This window comes from Cimex lectularius, unplaced genomic scaffold, assembly GCF_000648675.2.
Source record: "Cimex lectularius strain Harlan isolate CLEC.00 unplaced genomic scaffold, Clec_2.1 scaffold116, whole genome shotgun sequence".
In the NCBI taxonomy this organism is placed as follows: domain Eukaryota; kingdom Metazoa; phylum Arthropoda; class Insecta; order Hemiptera; family Cimicidae; genus Cimex; species Cimex lectularius.
Genome location: NW_019392765.1, coordinates 332,547 through 349,633, shown reverse-complemented (window position 1 = coordinate 349,633; position 17,087 = coordinate 332,547). Strand labels below are relative to the sequence as shown.

General features: G+C 35.9%; 1 protein-coding gene across 1 annotated transcript; it reads left to right on the top strand.

The window, feature by feature from the left end:
• Positions 1-2,489: 2,489 nt before the first annotated feature.
• Positions 2,490-15,351, top strand: LOC106663722 (probable cytochrome P450 6a13). Its single transcript, XM_014388794.2, has 8 exons — positions 2,490-2,568; positions 9,425-9,607; positions 9,669-9,963; positions 11,401-11,512; positions 11,582-11,851; positions 11,934-12,152; positions 12,405-12,650; positions 14,634-15,351. Exons 2-8 carry the CDS (start codon positions 9,426-9,428, stop codon positions 14,801-14,803), a joined length of 1,494 nt encoding a protein of 497 aa, XP_014244280.1. The 5' UTR covers positions 2,490-2,568; position 9,425; the 3' UTR covers positions 14,804-15,351.
• Positions 15,352-17,087: the final 1,736 nt, after the last annotated feature.

Genomic DNA, 17,087 nt, shown 5'->3' with positions numbered 1-17,087 from the left:
TGGCTGAACACACACTTCCAGCCTGTAAGTCAATATTGGCATAACTGTTGCGTTGTAAAGCAGTCTTTTACTTTTAAGAGAATCAAAACATTTGTCGAGAAGTTGTGCAACAGTGTCATGTCAACTTCTTGACATTTCAGTTCTGTGTGTGGATTCCACATCATGTCTTCATCGTGAGCGGTAGCGCATCTTGCCCGCAGCGGGATGGGAATATAATTTAAATATTACGATTAATTAAGGTTTTTAGTTAAGAAAAAAAGGCAATGGCACGAGCGGGATTCGAATACACGATCTTCATCACTAACATTGAAAAATGGCAAAAAGGAGGGAAAATTCAAAAGGTGGGGTTGAGATGGGAAGTTAGTGTCCGAGTGGATCGAGGTCACGATAGCTCAAGTGGTAGAACAGCAGCATATCTAGCCGAAGATCGTGGGTTCGAATCCCGCTCGTGCCATTGACTTTTTTATCTCATCTAAAAACCTTAATTAATTGTAATATATTAATTGGTCAAGCGGACCACGAAATTAGTGAATTTAATTATTTAAATAGATTGGAGGGGAAATATTTTAATGGAGAGTGAAGGCTATGGATTTATCTCTTTTAAAATTTATTGTTTTCTTTTCACAGCAAGACTAGTAGTGAGTTGTTGGACGTTTTGAGTGGAAATGTCAGGATCAGAGTTAATAAAGAGCATTACTGTAGGCTGGTGGCTGTAGGTTGTAATTGAATGTTAGCTGGTATATCTGGTAAGTGTGAGGGCCAGAACGCTGCCCTGAGGGACACCAACATGGATAGGGAAATATGCAAAAAGGGAATTGCCTTCAGTAACTGGGGAAAATGGAATGGGTTAACTGTACGGTACTAGACAGGTGTTGGAAATGATGCTCATTCTATATCAGAAATATTACCAAGTTTCAAATTGGCCTTATCACGGATTTTAATATAAAATTATAATATAGAAGGCTGATATTAATTACATCAGAGATAAAAACAAAGAAAAAACCTGGTATACAAATTTTCTAAATGTTAAACATCTGAATAGAAGAACTTTATTTTTTATAGTATAAAAGAGAGTATAATCAATAATTATACACTGCTTGATGTATTAGTTATATTGTTGACAGATAAAAATACATAAAAAGAATATCGGATGAAGCTTTTTTGTGCATTCGTTATTTAAAAAAAAATATTTAGGTAGTATGTTGATTTCTGGCAAATACTGCTCGATTTTATTATTATGGGGCTATAGCGAAAAATAGTAAATTTTTTAATTCATTGAATATTTTTATCTGGTATATTACGAAGTCCTTTTCAAAATGAGACCTTAATGTTACCGGCTGGTCATAGGTTATATTGATTTCTGGCAAATACTGCTCGATTTTATTATTGTGGGGCTATAGAGAAAAATCGTAAATTCTTCAATTAAATGAGTTTTTTTATCATGCCTGGTATATTACCAGGTCCTTTTCAAATTGAGAGCTTAATGTTACCGGCTGGTCATAGTGGTCCGTTTAATTTTCCTGGTTGTCTGAGATAGAAATTTAATGAATGGCGTTTAGTTCTTTTCACATGAGATTTTATGAGAAATTGCTGCCAGTCTTGGTTTTCTGAGAAAAAAATTTGGTAGTATGTTCATTTCTGGCAAATACTGCTCGATTTTATTATTATGGGGCTTAGCGAAAAATAGTAAATTTTTCAATTCATTGAGTATTTTTATCATTATTGGTATATTAGCAAGTCCTTTTCAAAACGAGACGTTAACGTTACCGGCTGGTCATAGTGGTCCGTTTAATTTCGCTGGTTGTCTGAGATAAAAATTTATTGAACGGCGTTTAGTTCTTTTCATATGAGATTTTATGAGAAATTGCTGCCAGTCTTGGTTTTCTGAGAAAAAAAAATTTTAGGTAGTATATTGATTTCTGGCAAATACTGCTCGATTTTATTATTGTGGGGCTATAGAGAAAAATCGTAAATTCTTCAATTAAATGAGTATTTTTTATCATTATTGGTATTCCTATATTACCAAGTCCTTTTCAAAATGAGACTTTAATGTTACCGGCTGGTCATAGTGGTTCGTTTAATTTCGCTGGTTGTCTGAGATAGAAATTTAATGAATGGCGTTTAGTTCTTTTCACATGAGATTTTATGAGAAATTGCTGCCAGTCTTGGCTTTCTGAGTATCGATTAAATAGGTTTAGCTTTTAATTTATAAAAAAAACTTCATGTTTTTCAAGTTTTTGGTTAGATCCCGAACGCACCGATGTAACGTAAAAATGGCAGTTTATCGGGATGAGGAAAAACGCAAAACTCTTGTTTTGACTACTCAATACCTTCGTCATCCTTTGGAAATTCCTTCCCGCGTCGTTTTAACATCAATTTTTTTCGCACCGGATAAGCCGCGATGGATAATTTCAAATCTAGCCGTTTGGAAACCTTTTCGGAATCCGGTCCAGAGGAGGGGGCTCCATTAATATTTGTGTAATGAGTGAGAAAAGTTACCTCACACCGACTCGCAAGTACCTTCTTCGGCCTCCAAGGACTTTTCAGTCTTGGAACGACTCTCGAGACGTAAGTACCCAGGATATTTTAATCCAGTGTTATGAAAAGCTCACGCACTGCGAAACTACGAAAGCGTAATTAATATATAGCTGTAAATAATATAATAATTAAAAATAAATACTGCAGATAAAAAAGTCATAATATTATAATAAAACTTCTTGGAAGGAAGCGTTGTATTACATTTGTATAAAAATATTTAAAAAATTATCTTACGTCTTATTCAAACTGCTTATGTCACATAAATTTATTAATTTTTAATATAAATTCAAATATTCATTAAGTTACTTACTCTAAATTTCATATTTTGTTAGAGTAGGTCTTGAGAATACTAAGCCGAAAAATGGCGCGGCCGGCCAAGAATTCCTTTCTAAAAGAATATCGAATTCCTTCGTAGATATTTGTAAAATGGAAAAACGGACATGTTTGACATAGGAAAGGCTTTCTTGTTGTATATAATCGCTAAGAAAAACTGTTTCTTTTTGAAAGTTCTGCAACGTAATAAAGCGCAAAGCTAGGGGGACATTTTTGGAAAATTCTCTGCAAAATTTATTTACACATTTATTATATGATAAAAGTTTGGTTAGTAATCAGTTGTTAATAGAGATTTGATTATTTTATGAGTTTTAATATTAGAGTCTGTCCAATTCTGTATTGTTTACATAAGTTTTGTGAAAAACCACCGTAATTGCAGATGAACACACTATACTTAGTACATATTATTTAAGGTTAAAATTTATCTCTCATTTACGGACAAGAAGTGAATTTAAAAAAAAAATCCTATAATCCAGATAAATTGTTAAAATTTTTGTCTTGATTATGATTTGAATTTGATTATTTTATGTGTTTTAATATTAACGTCTGTCCAATCCTGTATTGTTTACATAAGTTTTGTGAAAAACACTGCAGATAAACACACTATACTTTACGACTTAGTACATATTATTTAAGGTTAAAATTTATTTCTAATTTACGGACAAGAAGTGAATTTAAAAAAATCCTATAATCCAAATAAATTGTTAAAAGTTTTGTCTTCCAAAGATGCAAGTGTCATCAAGAATATTTTAAATTAAAACATAATAATATTCATTTATAAAAATTTTTTTTTTAAATTTAATTATGGACAAAATTAATGTGAGATGCTGTTGAATTACGAATTATCTGGAAGTTTATGAAAAGTTAATTAAATGGGCGAGTGTTACTCCCAAAAAAGTGATAAACGTAGTGTATCTTGATTTTAACGTAATTTTTCTACTTTTCGTTTGGAATTTTCCTATCCAAACAGCCAAATTGAAAAATTATTAAAAACCAGGAAAACTAACGTTTTTGTGAATATCTTCACTCAATACAGCGAACATAACTTTTCTATTAGAGAAAAGAGAATTCTTAGTTAGAAAATGAATATATAAATAAAATATTCTAATTCTAAAGAAAATATATTTTATTATAAAATATTGTACTTCTAAAGTACATATTTTTTTCTGTTAAATTTTAGATGATAAAGAGGAACATGTATAGGAATGATATATGTTTCGAATGGTCATGATCTTAGGATGAAAATGGCATCGGCGTTGTTATCGCGTTGCAAAACAGCGGTCAAACAAATCTATAAACAAGGACTTGTGTGTGACCCGGTTACCACCATGAGAATGAACCAAGCGGAATGACGAAAACCTGTACTTGTGCAACGACATCGCACTGATTCGCCTCTCCCCTTGGTCGCTTTTGGAATAATAAGCTACATGTTGGTTTCCGTTCAGCCCCTGTGTAATTTCTTTCTTTCTTTGGCCAATGTTATTAAGAAAACGGGATAAAATTGCAAAACACGAGGGATACACTGGAGGCTTATTTTATTCAGGGCGTGAAAGGCAGGGTTGCGAATCCTGTTATAAAATATAAACTGTGTGTCGATTAAAACCGGCGATTTGTATTCAGATTTAATGCGAAAAAGAAAATCCTGTATGATGCGTGAAAGTTGGTTGAACAAAAATTAAATCAAAAGTAAATTAAATAGGGCAACATCACGATTTGATGATACACTTCATATCTGTCTTCCTTCAAACACAATAGTAAAAATAAAAAGTAATTTAATAACTAAAGTGTTAAAAAATAAACAAATAGATTATTAAATATTAATTACATTTTACAATTATAAAAACTAATAATGAGGTTTCATGAACACTTGTAGTGCATACCAGGGGGAGGGACGACTGCATACCGACTAAATTGTGAAAATTTCTGTTGTGAATCTCTGGTTTTATGAATCTGCAATTTGTAGTAGAACGACCAAAAACGATCATAGGCCCAACAAATTCTATTTTCTTTTGAAATATGCGGTTGTATGATAAGGATAGATCACAGTGACAGTGGGTGGTACAGTGTGCTGGGGGCGTGGGGTTGTAGTCTGAAAAGGTGGGCCTCGCGTTTTCGGGCACTTCCCCTTCTCAATCCAGGTCCTATGGCACATTTCCTTAAGACCTCCCCAACCTTTTGATGCAAGGGGGGGTTTCCAGGAACAAAATAAAGGTGCACCCTTGAGAGCGTGGCAAACTCTCAGAAACAGAAGGAGTATTCGTGTTTCCCTGTGCGCATGATCAACGTAAGCACCTCTGCGTGGATATGGAAGATCGGACGAAGGAAGCAAAGATTACACTTTTCTTCGCCTTTTACAGGACTATTACCTGGGCGGGTGCCCAGGGATATCATCATCCGTCGGCGGCGTCCTTCCTCGGGTCGTCCGCGCTGTCCGGGGAGGTCCTTTTCGGCGACGGACGGCCACTCCTCTCTTCGACGCCGCCTCTGGTCCTTACGTATGTCCTCTTCCTCGCCGTGGTCCATCGTCGTCGGGGAGCAGTTGGGGCAACTCACTGGCCGGCTCATGCCTGACAGGTAGCATAAACCATCTGTCCCTGTCCATATGACTGCACGCGATAGCCAGCGAAGAGCACAGAGTTATCAGAGACATGGTGAGGAGCACCCTGGGGAGGTTTGATACTCCGAGGTCGCGAAGGGCTCTCTTGGAGCCCTCCGGAATTGCCCCACGCGCCCCGATCACGATGCCTTTGGCCGTAAAATACGGCTTCTGGCACCGCTCTCGAAGCACGTCGCGAAGCCCCATGTACTTCTCGCTCTTTGCCTCCGCAACACGGCTTAGCGCGTCGCCAGATTCATATGCCACTGCAAGATCAAGGACATGTAGCTCATCTTGATTAGTGGCGAGAGAGTCCCTCGAATGCGTCAGGGTTTGTTGGTTTTTGAGTCAGCCGCGGACAACGGTGCTTGATCAGTAGCACAAAGGGGTTAGGGTACCAGATCCTGTCTGCCCAGACGGGGGCGGGTGCTTGATCAGTAGCACAAAGGGGTTAGAGTACCAGATCCTGTCTGCCCAGACGGGGGCGGGTGCATAACTAACTGAACTACGGGGCAGCATAATGTTCCAAGTTCCAAGCCCATTGTTACATGGGTAAGGATTCGTAGTGGCTTAGTGGTGAGGCTCCCGGCGAGAACTTAGAGTGGGCCTGTTGTTCGGCGGTACCGTTGACGGTTACCTTTACCGAAGGCAGAGTTCCTCTAGGGGGTGGTTAGAAATACCACTTTAAACAAAACTATGGCCGTAGCGGAAACGGAAGTTCTGACGCTAGAGGAGCTCCTACACTCGGGGAGATAGAGTTGCCTTCTCTCTCTAGGGAGCATAGTAGGTTTCCTATGGTTGGCCCACGGTTTGGTGCTTAATGCAGTCCTATCCACTCGGAATGGACAAGCGGAGAGTAAGTTCTTCTTTCCTTCGGGACCGGGAAGTCTTCTACCCTGAAACCTGCGATTGTAACACACCCCAGTCGCAGGCAGAGGTACGTCGACTCTCACCTTGAGAAACAAAACGTCCGATAAGGCCATAGGGGCTGGGTGCGAACGTTAGATTCCCATGTCCTTTTTAGGGCTAACGAGTACATACGAGGACCTAATGTACTATAGGGAACAACTACAAACTTAATGAATTGAGTGATTTTTTTGTTGAGGTAACTGGCTTTGTGAAATGGCAGTTTAGATTGAATGTCAACAAATCTGAGATATTTTTGTTGAAGTCTTTAGTTTTATGAATTGTGGTCCTGAAGTTTGGACTTGGTTGATCGTAAACAACGTTGCTTGTAAGCTTTACATTTTCAAATGTTCTAGGGTTTGATGAACCTGAATTTTGACCCCGGTGAAACGACTAAACCGTATACATTTGTTTTGCAATATTTTATTACAATTTGCAATTTCTGATTAAAACATGTATTTTGCGAATACATAGACATATTTATTTACTTACATTGAGGGGGAAAATAATCACATTTTCTCCCACTTCACTTAATGAAACTACACTACTTACTATTCTTAAAGGAGTTCGCGGAGCCATTTATTCTTGTGACGCTTTATGGGATTGTAGGGATGAATTCGTTGGACAAGGCTTGGTCGAGACTATTGGGGTGATGGGAAAGTTTATTGTGGTTCACCTATAAATGATGAGATTTTCTGTTGTGACCTATGGTTTTATGACCCTTTAGTGCTAGGGGTATCTGATTAGCCGGAAAGGATTACGAACACCATAAATCGTAAGATTTTACGTTGACATACGGGTTTATGATACAGTTTGGACCTCGATGGTTGGAAACGAACAAACCTCAAGGTCATAAAATATTTAAAAATATTCATGACGTCTGCAGGGTTATGAATCTATGGCTTGTACTAGGTTGATCGATAATGACCATAAGCCCAAAAAATCCTGGTATCTTCTATTCAAATGATATGCGGTTTTATGTGCTTGAAGTTAGGACGTTCTAAAATTTTACGCGGACATCTACGGTTTTATAGTATTACAGGTTAGACCACGATGATCGGAAACAACCAAATTTCGAAGCGACGCTATTTTTATGTTGATGCCTGCAGTTTTATGAAACAGTGGTTTGCACTAGGATGATCTTAACCAATCATAGACCCTATAAATCATGAAATTTTATGTTGAGACCTTTATGCGGTATTAAGAATCTGTAGTTTAGACTCGGTTGACCAGAATGGTACGGTATGCTATGGCAGAAAGGATACTAGGAAGCGGGGTTTGCCGGTTGACCGGAAACGACTGTGAGTCTGTGACCACGAAACCTAAAAAGTTTCGTTGAGATCAGCAGTTTTATGATTCTGTAGTTCGTATCAAAATGATAGGGAACAACTACAAACTTAATAAATTGTGTGATTTTTCTGTTAAGGTCACTGGTTTTTTTGAATTGCCAGTTTGAACTTAGTTGACCTGGAACGACTACGAACACAAATCCTAAGATTTTTCGTTGAGGTCGTCTGGGTGATTACTTTGCAGCATACGCTTACTAAATTACTAGAAACGACTACAAACTCCGTCAAATTTGAGATTTTCTGTGGAGGTCGTTCGTTTGATGAACCTGCAGTTTGAACACGGTTGACCGGAAACGACCTACCTTGAAAGGTTTACATATTTCGATTTTCTGTACAGAATTAAGGTGTGATTAACCAGAAGTTTGACCCTGGATGATCGGAAACGACAGTGGCTACCAGATTATATGTTGGCGGGTTAACGAATCTATAGTTCATGCCAGGAAGATCGGAAACGTGGACAAACCACAAAATAGATGATATTTTCTGTTGAGATCTGAGATTTTAAAAACCTATTGTTTTTATTAGATTGATTTGAAACTTCTACGAACACCATAAATTATGAGCTTTTCAGTAAAGATCCGGGGCTTTATGTATACTTATTACTTATGTCAAGATAAAACCTATCAATTTAAGTTCAGCATATAGGGAAAGGAAATGATTAAACAATTAAACAATTTCAAGTTATTGACAATAATTTAATAAAATTATTAATCATTTATATACAAAGTAAATTTTATGAATCCTTAAAATGAAATTTTATAGAAACTGATTATATTACATTTTGATCTTGCTTGGTTTATAAATATTTTATTTTTAGTTTATTTTTATTTATTTATTTTTATAAACGATCAGAAGAGATTTGTTAGCCGGTATAATTAAGAACTTAATGACTAATTAATCAAAGTTTCCTTTAAAGATAGCCAACTATTAATGGTGTGCCTAGATGAAAGAATCCTTTTTTCTGATGGAAGAACAGTGTTATTATGTCTAAAGTTATTTTATTAGTAAATATTTTAAAGTTTTTTGTCCGGAGATTGTGTTTTCATATTTTTACATCAATGAGAATATGCAGGCTGAAAGATTTGAAAGGTAGTTTTTTTGGATGTTGCGATGAGGAGCATATTTTGTCCAATAACTGTCATTTCTGTATAATGTGCCAAGTTTTACTTAAACATCACTTAACCAACTTAAAATTTATTTAATTAATTAAATTTAAAGGAAACAAAAGGTGTCAGATTTGAAGCCTTGTGTGTGTTCTACATATAAGATGAATATGTTAAGAAAATATTGTTATTTGGAAAATTTGTTGCATCGTTGCAAGCCTGGTGGCTGCTGCTGAAATAAGCAACCAAGATCATCTGAAGTTACTTAATGTACAATATAACATTTCAAAAAGTATGAAATAAAAATTACATAAAAATCATCAATGTAGGGCGAGTGCATGAAGAAAATGGTGTTATATAATTTCAATCGAATGATCTAACATGGTTTATCAATCTGAAGAAATGTGGCATAATATAGAACATTTTTTATAATAATTAACCAACAGGATAAACCAAGTTAATTAGTTAAGTTTGATTATTAAACTTATAAAGATATGGAAGCATATTTTATTAATTATGTTCTTAATAATATAATATAGTCAAGAAGTGTCAATCTTTGATGGTGAATAAAATATATCATTAACTTTCATCTTTTACAGAATGTTTCTATTGATTTCTGCATTCTTGATCCCACTTCTTTTATACATTTATTTGATATGGACCTATGATTATTGGAAGAAGAAAAAAGTACCGTTTCCAGAGCCTATAGCTGTTTTTGGCAATATAAAAGACATTGTCCTGCTGAAGAAGTTCCCCGGTGCCTGCCACCGGGAGATATACTGGTAATTTATTCTAAAATTCAATTAACAAAAAAAACTTATTACAACAAAACAACTTCTGCAGGGAATATCCGAATGAGAAGTTTGTCGGCATCTACCAACTGAGGAACCCGAGCCTGCTCATCAGAGACCCGGAGTTGATCAAACGCATCCTGGTGAAAGACTTTGACCACTTCATGAATCGGGGTTTTCACATTGACGAAAAAAGAGAACCGCTGACTGGGCACCTTGTCAACCTCGAAAGCAACCGTTGGCGCATCCTGAGGAACAAGCTCACACCCGCTTTCAGTTCAGGGAAGATCAAGAATATGTTCCCCCTTCTCGTAGAGTCTTCAAACAAACTGCAGCAATTTGTTCAGGTTCTTTTTGGTTTAAATTTATTCGAAAAGAATGTTCATGTAGAATTTCATTTGCTTTGTGAGGCACTTTCAAGAACTAAACATAGGCTTTTATAAATAAATCTACTCAAATCTATTTATTTTTAAATTAATTTCTGTGACTTTTCCATATTACATGCATTTTTTTACACCATTTTAAATCATAATTGCATTAAAAAAAGAAAACACTGAGAAAGTTTCAGTTCTTTTGTGCAGCACTTTGAGGAACTGAACTAATTCTAAGCTTTAAGCGGAAAAAAAAGTTAATCTCTTTCTATTTTAATCAATTTTAGTCATTTGCATTTATCATTAAAACAATGTTTAATAGTAAAATAAATATGATTTTTACACCTTTCTGAAACATAATTGCATGAACACAATTGAGCAAGTTTCAAATGCTTTGAGCAGGAACTAAACTCCGCTTTAAGAAATTGGACTAGTTGAATTTCTTTCTGTTTGAATCAATTTCAGTGATTTTAAATTTTTTTTCTTCTAATAAATTGAACACAGTACATCTTCAATTGAAGTTCATAACTATTATGAGGCTTCATACATTAATAAATTTATTTCATAATGAAAAGGATTTAGCAATAAATGAAGAAAGTAGAAAATAAACGTTTCATGTAAAATACAGAATCGCAAGCATGATATAAATTTGGCCTCATCAATAATTATATTTTTTTGAGGGTTTTATTTTTTTATTTTTTTGTTGCAATAAGTAAAAATAAAATTGTTTATCAACGTGCCAAATGCAGTTGATTGCCTTGCCAAAGTCAGGTAAAATAATTCTTTTTTAGCCACAAAACAATTCGCTCTCCCTCTGTAAACCATGCTCAAGTTTATTAATGTAAATATTTGAAATTATGTTTGCCCTATTGACCCCAATCATACCAGGTTTGAACGTTTGTGTATATTATACCCAATAATGGCCAAATGAACAAACATCATTAGAGGAGTTTAAATCAAAATTAAGTCTCTTGGCAATTGTATCTACTAACATCCGATGCCTAATTTCATTTTGATATTGAACAAATGATGTAATTTGGACATTTTAAATCCCACATTGTAAATCTTACGGTTGGCCAAATATTATCAAAGACAGTACAGAGATATGAAAGCAGATAAGCTCTCAATTTGTCAATAAGCCTTAATCTCTTTTCTTTTATAAACATTCATTTCTCTAACTTGGGAAAAAATCTGTGTAATGTATTCATTGAGGAATTTGTAGCATTTTGTGATTTAAGGACAAATTGTATGTATAGATTTGAGCTTATATAAATCAATAAATTAGCCTAGTTGCTTGTCTACTTGTCATTAGGAATGACCATGATCCAAACTGCAGGTTCAACACACAGCAGACCTCTTTCTATTTTGTTTTTTCTGTTCTTTGCTAAGCTACACTATTAATTTAAATTACAGAATGAACTTGGAGGTAGCGAAGGGATCATTGAACTCCGTGAGACTACAGCAAGATTCACAACAGACGTGATCGGCTCTGTGGCATTCGGCTTGCAATTTAACGCAATGTCAGGTGGAAATCCGGTTCGAAATTAAAGTTACCTTAATTCAAGAATAATGCAGGGAATATAATTTCCCACAGGCGATTCTGTATTTCGAGAGATGGGCAAGAAAGCCCTTCAGCCTACTGCTAAAGCCGCGATGGCCAAAGCGATGAGGCATTTCGTCCCTTGGATCTTCGACGCACTGCGGATGAGGACGTTCCCGGACGAGATCAACTCTTTCTTCACCGGGGTGGTCCGCGAGACGATGTCCTATAGGGAAAAAATAGACTCGCAGCGGAACGACTTCCTCCAACTCATGATCCAGCTGAAGAAGGCCGACTTCAAAAACCCCGTTAAAGACGACATCTGTAAAATCCTGTTTTATATTCCTTTCTTTTTTTCCAGAGACATCTGCATTTTTATTCCATTTTCTAATGGAAAACGGTACAGTGTTTACAGATTCGGTGATTGCAGCCCAAGCCTTTGTATTCTTCTTGGCCGGGTTCGAGACCTCCTCCACTACCATGAGCTTCTGCATGTACGAGCTTTCTAAAAACGTTAAATGCCAGGACAAAGCGCTGGAGGAAATCAATAAAGTCTTGGAAAAACACGGTTCGCTCAACTACGACGCCGTCATCGAGATGAACTATCTTGAAAATATTCTGCTGGGTAACAAATCGAATCTGGAGTCCTAGGATCCCTCAAAACTATTGACGAAATTTATTTACTATTTAATACCTTTAAGAATTCTTTTATTAAAATTGGAATGGAATCTAAACAAAGATTCTTATTAACACCATCAGTATTCTGTCACAAATTTTTGATATTGAGGTTTGCGTGGTTTTCAATGATTAAGACTTCTTTTTTGATAGTAGTTAAAAGAAACGTGTGACTTCAAAAACATACATTTTCTTTTTCCAGAGACGATGAGGTTGTATCCACCGGTGAGCGGTCTTTCCAGAGTGTGCACCAAGCCTTACCAGATACCCGGCACAGACGTCGAGATCGACCCCGGGGTGGCGATCGTGATTCCCGTTTACGCCCTGCAGCACGATCCCGAGTATTTTCCGGATCCGGAACAGTTCATACCGGAAAGGTTCGACGACAAGGACATACTGAAAAGCCATACTTATATGCCGTTCGGTGAGGGCCCACGAATCTGCATAGGTGAGCAGCAAGACAATATTTGCCTAGTATTTTTTCATATTTGATTTCTTTTAGATCCTAGGTATAAAAAGTTGATATTACAGAGAATCCCATACTACTTTATGACTTGTATCTGATTCAGAATAGAAGATAAAACATCGACGTTAAACAAATCAAATCAATTTTAAAATCAAATCGAACAGAAACATGGATGAGGCAACGAAATATTTCATTTTTTATTATTTGTCTACAACTAAACTAATTTATGCTACAAGCAAAGGTTACATGAAAAACATTAGTGTGAGCATGAATATGAACCACCCATTGATGACCCAAGTTATGCAGCCCCTTCGACTGCACGAACACGATGTGTGGCTTTATTTGGTTGCTAGACCTCAACCGGAAAGGTCGCGGATGAGGGAGGTAATTTAGAATGGAATTTAAATATCGGGATTTGGCTAGATTAGTATTATTAAGGAATTTGGAGGTTATCTTGTATCTTTAGTTCCATTCTGCCATTTTAAGTCGCGAATGCGGATTCCTTGTCAACTTTTGGTTTATATTCAGTTCAAAGTATTTGACATGATCAGACATGGAAAGTGGAATTAGATTTAGATAAAGGAAAAGGTCTATTTTGCGTTTGACAGTAATAGACGCATGCTGGGATTTGTTTTCATTTATTTTTCCTGTCCATTTATGGAACCATGGTTCTAAGGTAAAGAGGTGGTCTTGATGGAACTGCTCAGACTCATAAGTGCGTATATGATTAAAAGAAACGTTTGTAGGATGATCCATTGGGAACTCCAGAGAGGATAGATTGGATCGAAGAGATTGAGGTTCGGTAGGTAACATGGTAGAAAAGATCAGGTAGGAAGGATTTTAGATGTGTATGTACTAGAAAGGAAAAATTGAGTTTCAGCTGTATGGTTAACCAGACGCGTTCAAAGGCATGGAGACAACGATATAGTCAGAGTAAAAACTGAAGAAAAATATATTTTTTGAACAAAAAACCGGATCAACATATCGATGATGTAAAGAAATCTAACGAAAATATCGACTGTCAAATAAATCTAAAAAAAAACATTCGATATTTATGTGTGGTGTTTAGTGACCGATAATTTGGAGATCGTGAGATGCGGTCTGGTAATTTTCTTTATCGTGCCAACGTTTCGATCTTTATTGTGATCATCTTCAGTGCCATGTGTTGTCTGCATTTCAAGCTATCGGCTATCAATTAGAGAACTTTTTTGCTGAAATGCAGACAACCCAAGGCCCTGAAGATGATCTAAATAAAGACCGAAACGTTGGCACGATAAAGAAAATGTTTTTTTAAAACCTACGTCATACCAGACCGCATCGATATATATTTCAAAGAAAAACAAATATCTTGAATATAAAATATGAAATAGATGTCCTGGAGTTAGTTGGTAATTGCAGATTTTATACTGAATTTGGCAATAATTTATGTTTTTCTAATAATTTTAGTCATGCGATTCGAAAGCAATAAACTGATTAATAAATAATCGTTAGGTTAGACAGCGCAAATATGATTACAAAGCCCATGGCAGACCTGCACATTTTTATTTATTATTTACATTATTTAATTTTAAATAATTTGTGTCATGGCAATGTTTTGAGAATGTAGTACCGGGTCTGTCCCTTCGTAAATGTATATGTGAAATATAAGGAGAAACTTTTGAATCAATTGGCGTGATTTAAACATTAGAATACGCAAGGAATTGGTGGGACGAGAGGACCTCAATGTCTTGACAAGTCGAGTTTAAAGTTTTTTCTGATAACGGAGATAACTCGAGTGTCCTGGAAGGAATCCACTTCCAGATACGAACCTGGAACCTCTCGTTTTCTCAACTCGCCCCGCCTGCCAGCTGCTGTAAGCGCACATCCTTGTAACTCAAGTTCCGATCGGAACACAATCCTGAGTGAAACTCCAAACTAACACGAGCCCGTTTTCCATAGTTTGTTGATGTGATTTTCTCATTGCAGGGCAGCGATTCGCTATGCTTGAGATGAAACTCGCCCTGGTGCAGTTGATCAAAAATTACGAGATGCGTCTGAGCGAAAAGACGGTTCAGCCACTGGTCCTCGATCCAAAATCCTTCATCCTGGCTCCGGTAGATGGAATCTGGATCAAGCTCGTTTCCAGGAAATATTAATTAATTACTGTGATATTTTAATTTTATTTTAAATTTTCTATTTTTTAAATTGTATCTACACCTTATGTCATGAACATTCAGATCAGAAAGAACGATTATATTTTTAATTAAATTTTTAAGGTAAACTTTCGGTCTTTACTAAATGTTTCCTAGTAACTTTTATCGCGTAATAAGAATAAATGTTGTTTTTTTCAACTTTTTATCTTCTTTTAAAATGAATAAAGGGTTAAGTAAGGGGTGAAAAACAGGTTCTTCTAGAGTAAGACGAAAAAATAATGAATACTACGAGTATATTAAAATATACTGGTTTTATTGGAAACTAAATGATGAAAAACCATAGTTCTTATATGTAATGATATATATTAAAATATACTTTATGACATAAAGTAAATTACATATTGTTTGATTGTCTGACCCAAATATTATTTTAACCAATACGATCATAGTATATGTTTTGCTTTGAAAGAAAAGAACATCAGTTATTTCTTACATATCAATTTTGTGATATTATTGATGAAATGTTCATCTAGGATAAAATGTGTACAATTACTGGAATTTAATAAAAAGTTTTGATGTTGATTATTTTGGAAGTCGAAAAAAATTCCATGTATCTTAGTCTGAGCTGTAAATATTGAAAGCATTGCAATATTTTATAGGTACTAATAATCTTTAACACGATGAGAAAAACAAAAACCCTTTTACAAGTCAAAAAATTAATAATAAAAAAATGGTTTGATGGTACATTTCAATTACTCGCATGTCTGGCTAATCGGTTATATCTTATTAAAATCTGTGTTTATCTAGAAGCAGAAGCGTAACTTTAACACCCGTAACACGTGGTTTAATTTTTATCATGCTATCGCCTCCTATTTAAGTTTTATCATTTTTTAGTGCGTAAGTGATAATGGATTTTGGGAGAAGTACGTATGGGGTACGCGATCACGATTCCAGTTAAACAGTTAATTTTTACGTGAACTATCTGTTTGTCGTAAAACGGTGACGATAAAGGAACAGTCACGGCAAAAACCAGTTTGAACTTTCATCAAGGGATTTCAATAACGAGAGATATTTTTAAAAACTATTTAATGTCACACAAGCATAAAAACACAATTTCACCGGCCAAACCATGCTGAATGAAACGGATTTGGACCGGGTAATTGGAGATAACGCAACTTTAAATTGCCAGCATTTCGTTACGGGCCAATAAACCATCACGTTTACACATTCTTGCGTAACGAGCATTGCGAGCTTGTTACAACCGTGATTTTTCGTTTAAACGTCCGTTTTGAATAAGTCAAGAAAGATTATACTGAAATTAGGCGGATGAGATAGCATGTGTAATTAGAGCGCGTGTTCCCTTTTCCGTTTAGCAATGAAGCGAGTCAGATCTACCTTGATCCTCTTTCAATCTTGGAATGGGATTGTGAGGTAGTAAGAGAGAAGAAGAGGTGATACAAAGATAAATAAAAAGAGAGTATAGAAAGTGAGAAAGAGAGGATGGGAGAGAGAGTGAGAGGGAGGGAAAAGAAAGAGAGAATCCAAACCAAAAGAGAAAAAAGGAATGAGAGAATTGATTGATTTGCCAAATTTGATATAGTTCATCTTTGAAAATTAAACTAATTGTTGTGATTTCTTGCGAAAATTAACAACTCAATTCTTTCATTCCTCTTCTGTGCTTTGTCAGCAGTTTGGACCATCGGCAGGCCTTCTCGCACGTAATCCAGCTTTCGAAAGTCTTCGCTTTACAGTGCGTAAACTGGTTAGGGGTTTGGAACATCCTTTATGATTCCTTGCTTAAAATAAGATTTCCAAATGAAACACAAATCTATGCCTTCGCTGATGAGGTGTTACTGATAATGTCAGGAAATACAAAGTTTGACCTGGAAATGCTGGGAAACGAATGTCTCTATATAGTAGAAAAATGGGCAGATTTGAATCAAATGACATTTAACCCAGATAAACTACTTTATGCAAATCACCAAAAAGCTAAGGAACAGTGAAGTTCACCTATACATGTTAGACTCTCAACTGAAAGAAGTAAAAGAGCTTAAGTACTTGGGTGTTATTTTAGACAGTAGCATGAGATGGGACAATCATGTTGAGCATATTTGCAATAAGACAGGGCAGTTAATAGGTCAGTTATCACGGTCAACAAAAGTGTACTGGGGACTGAGTGGACAAGCACTCTCAGTTATTTAACAGGGTAGCAATTCTACATTAACATATGCTGCCCCAGTTTGGATAGAAGCGCTAAACCGAAAATACAACATACGGAGACTAAGAA

Excerpts from the sequence above, each read along its gene's own strand:
- LOC106663722 (XM_014388794.2), top strand. The coding sequence starts at position 9,426 with ATGTTTCTATTGATTTCTGCATTCTTGATCCCACTTCTTTTATACATT. Across the intron at positions 9,964-11,400 it reads AACTGCAGCAATTTGTTCAG|AATGAACTTGGAGGTAGCGA; the intron begins GTTCTTTTTGGT and ends TTTAAATTACAG. Across the intron at positions 12,651-14,633 it reads GGGCCCACGAATCTGCATAG|GGCAGCGATTCGCTATGCTT; the intron begins GTGAGCAGCAAG and ends TTCTCATTGCAG.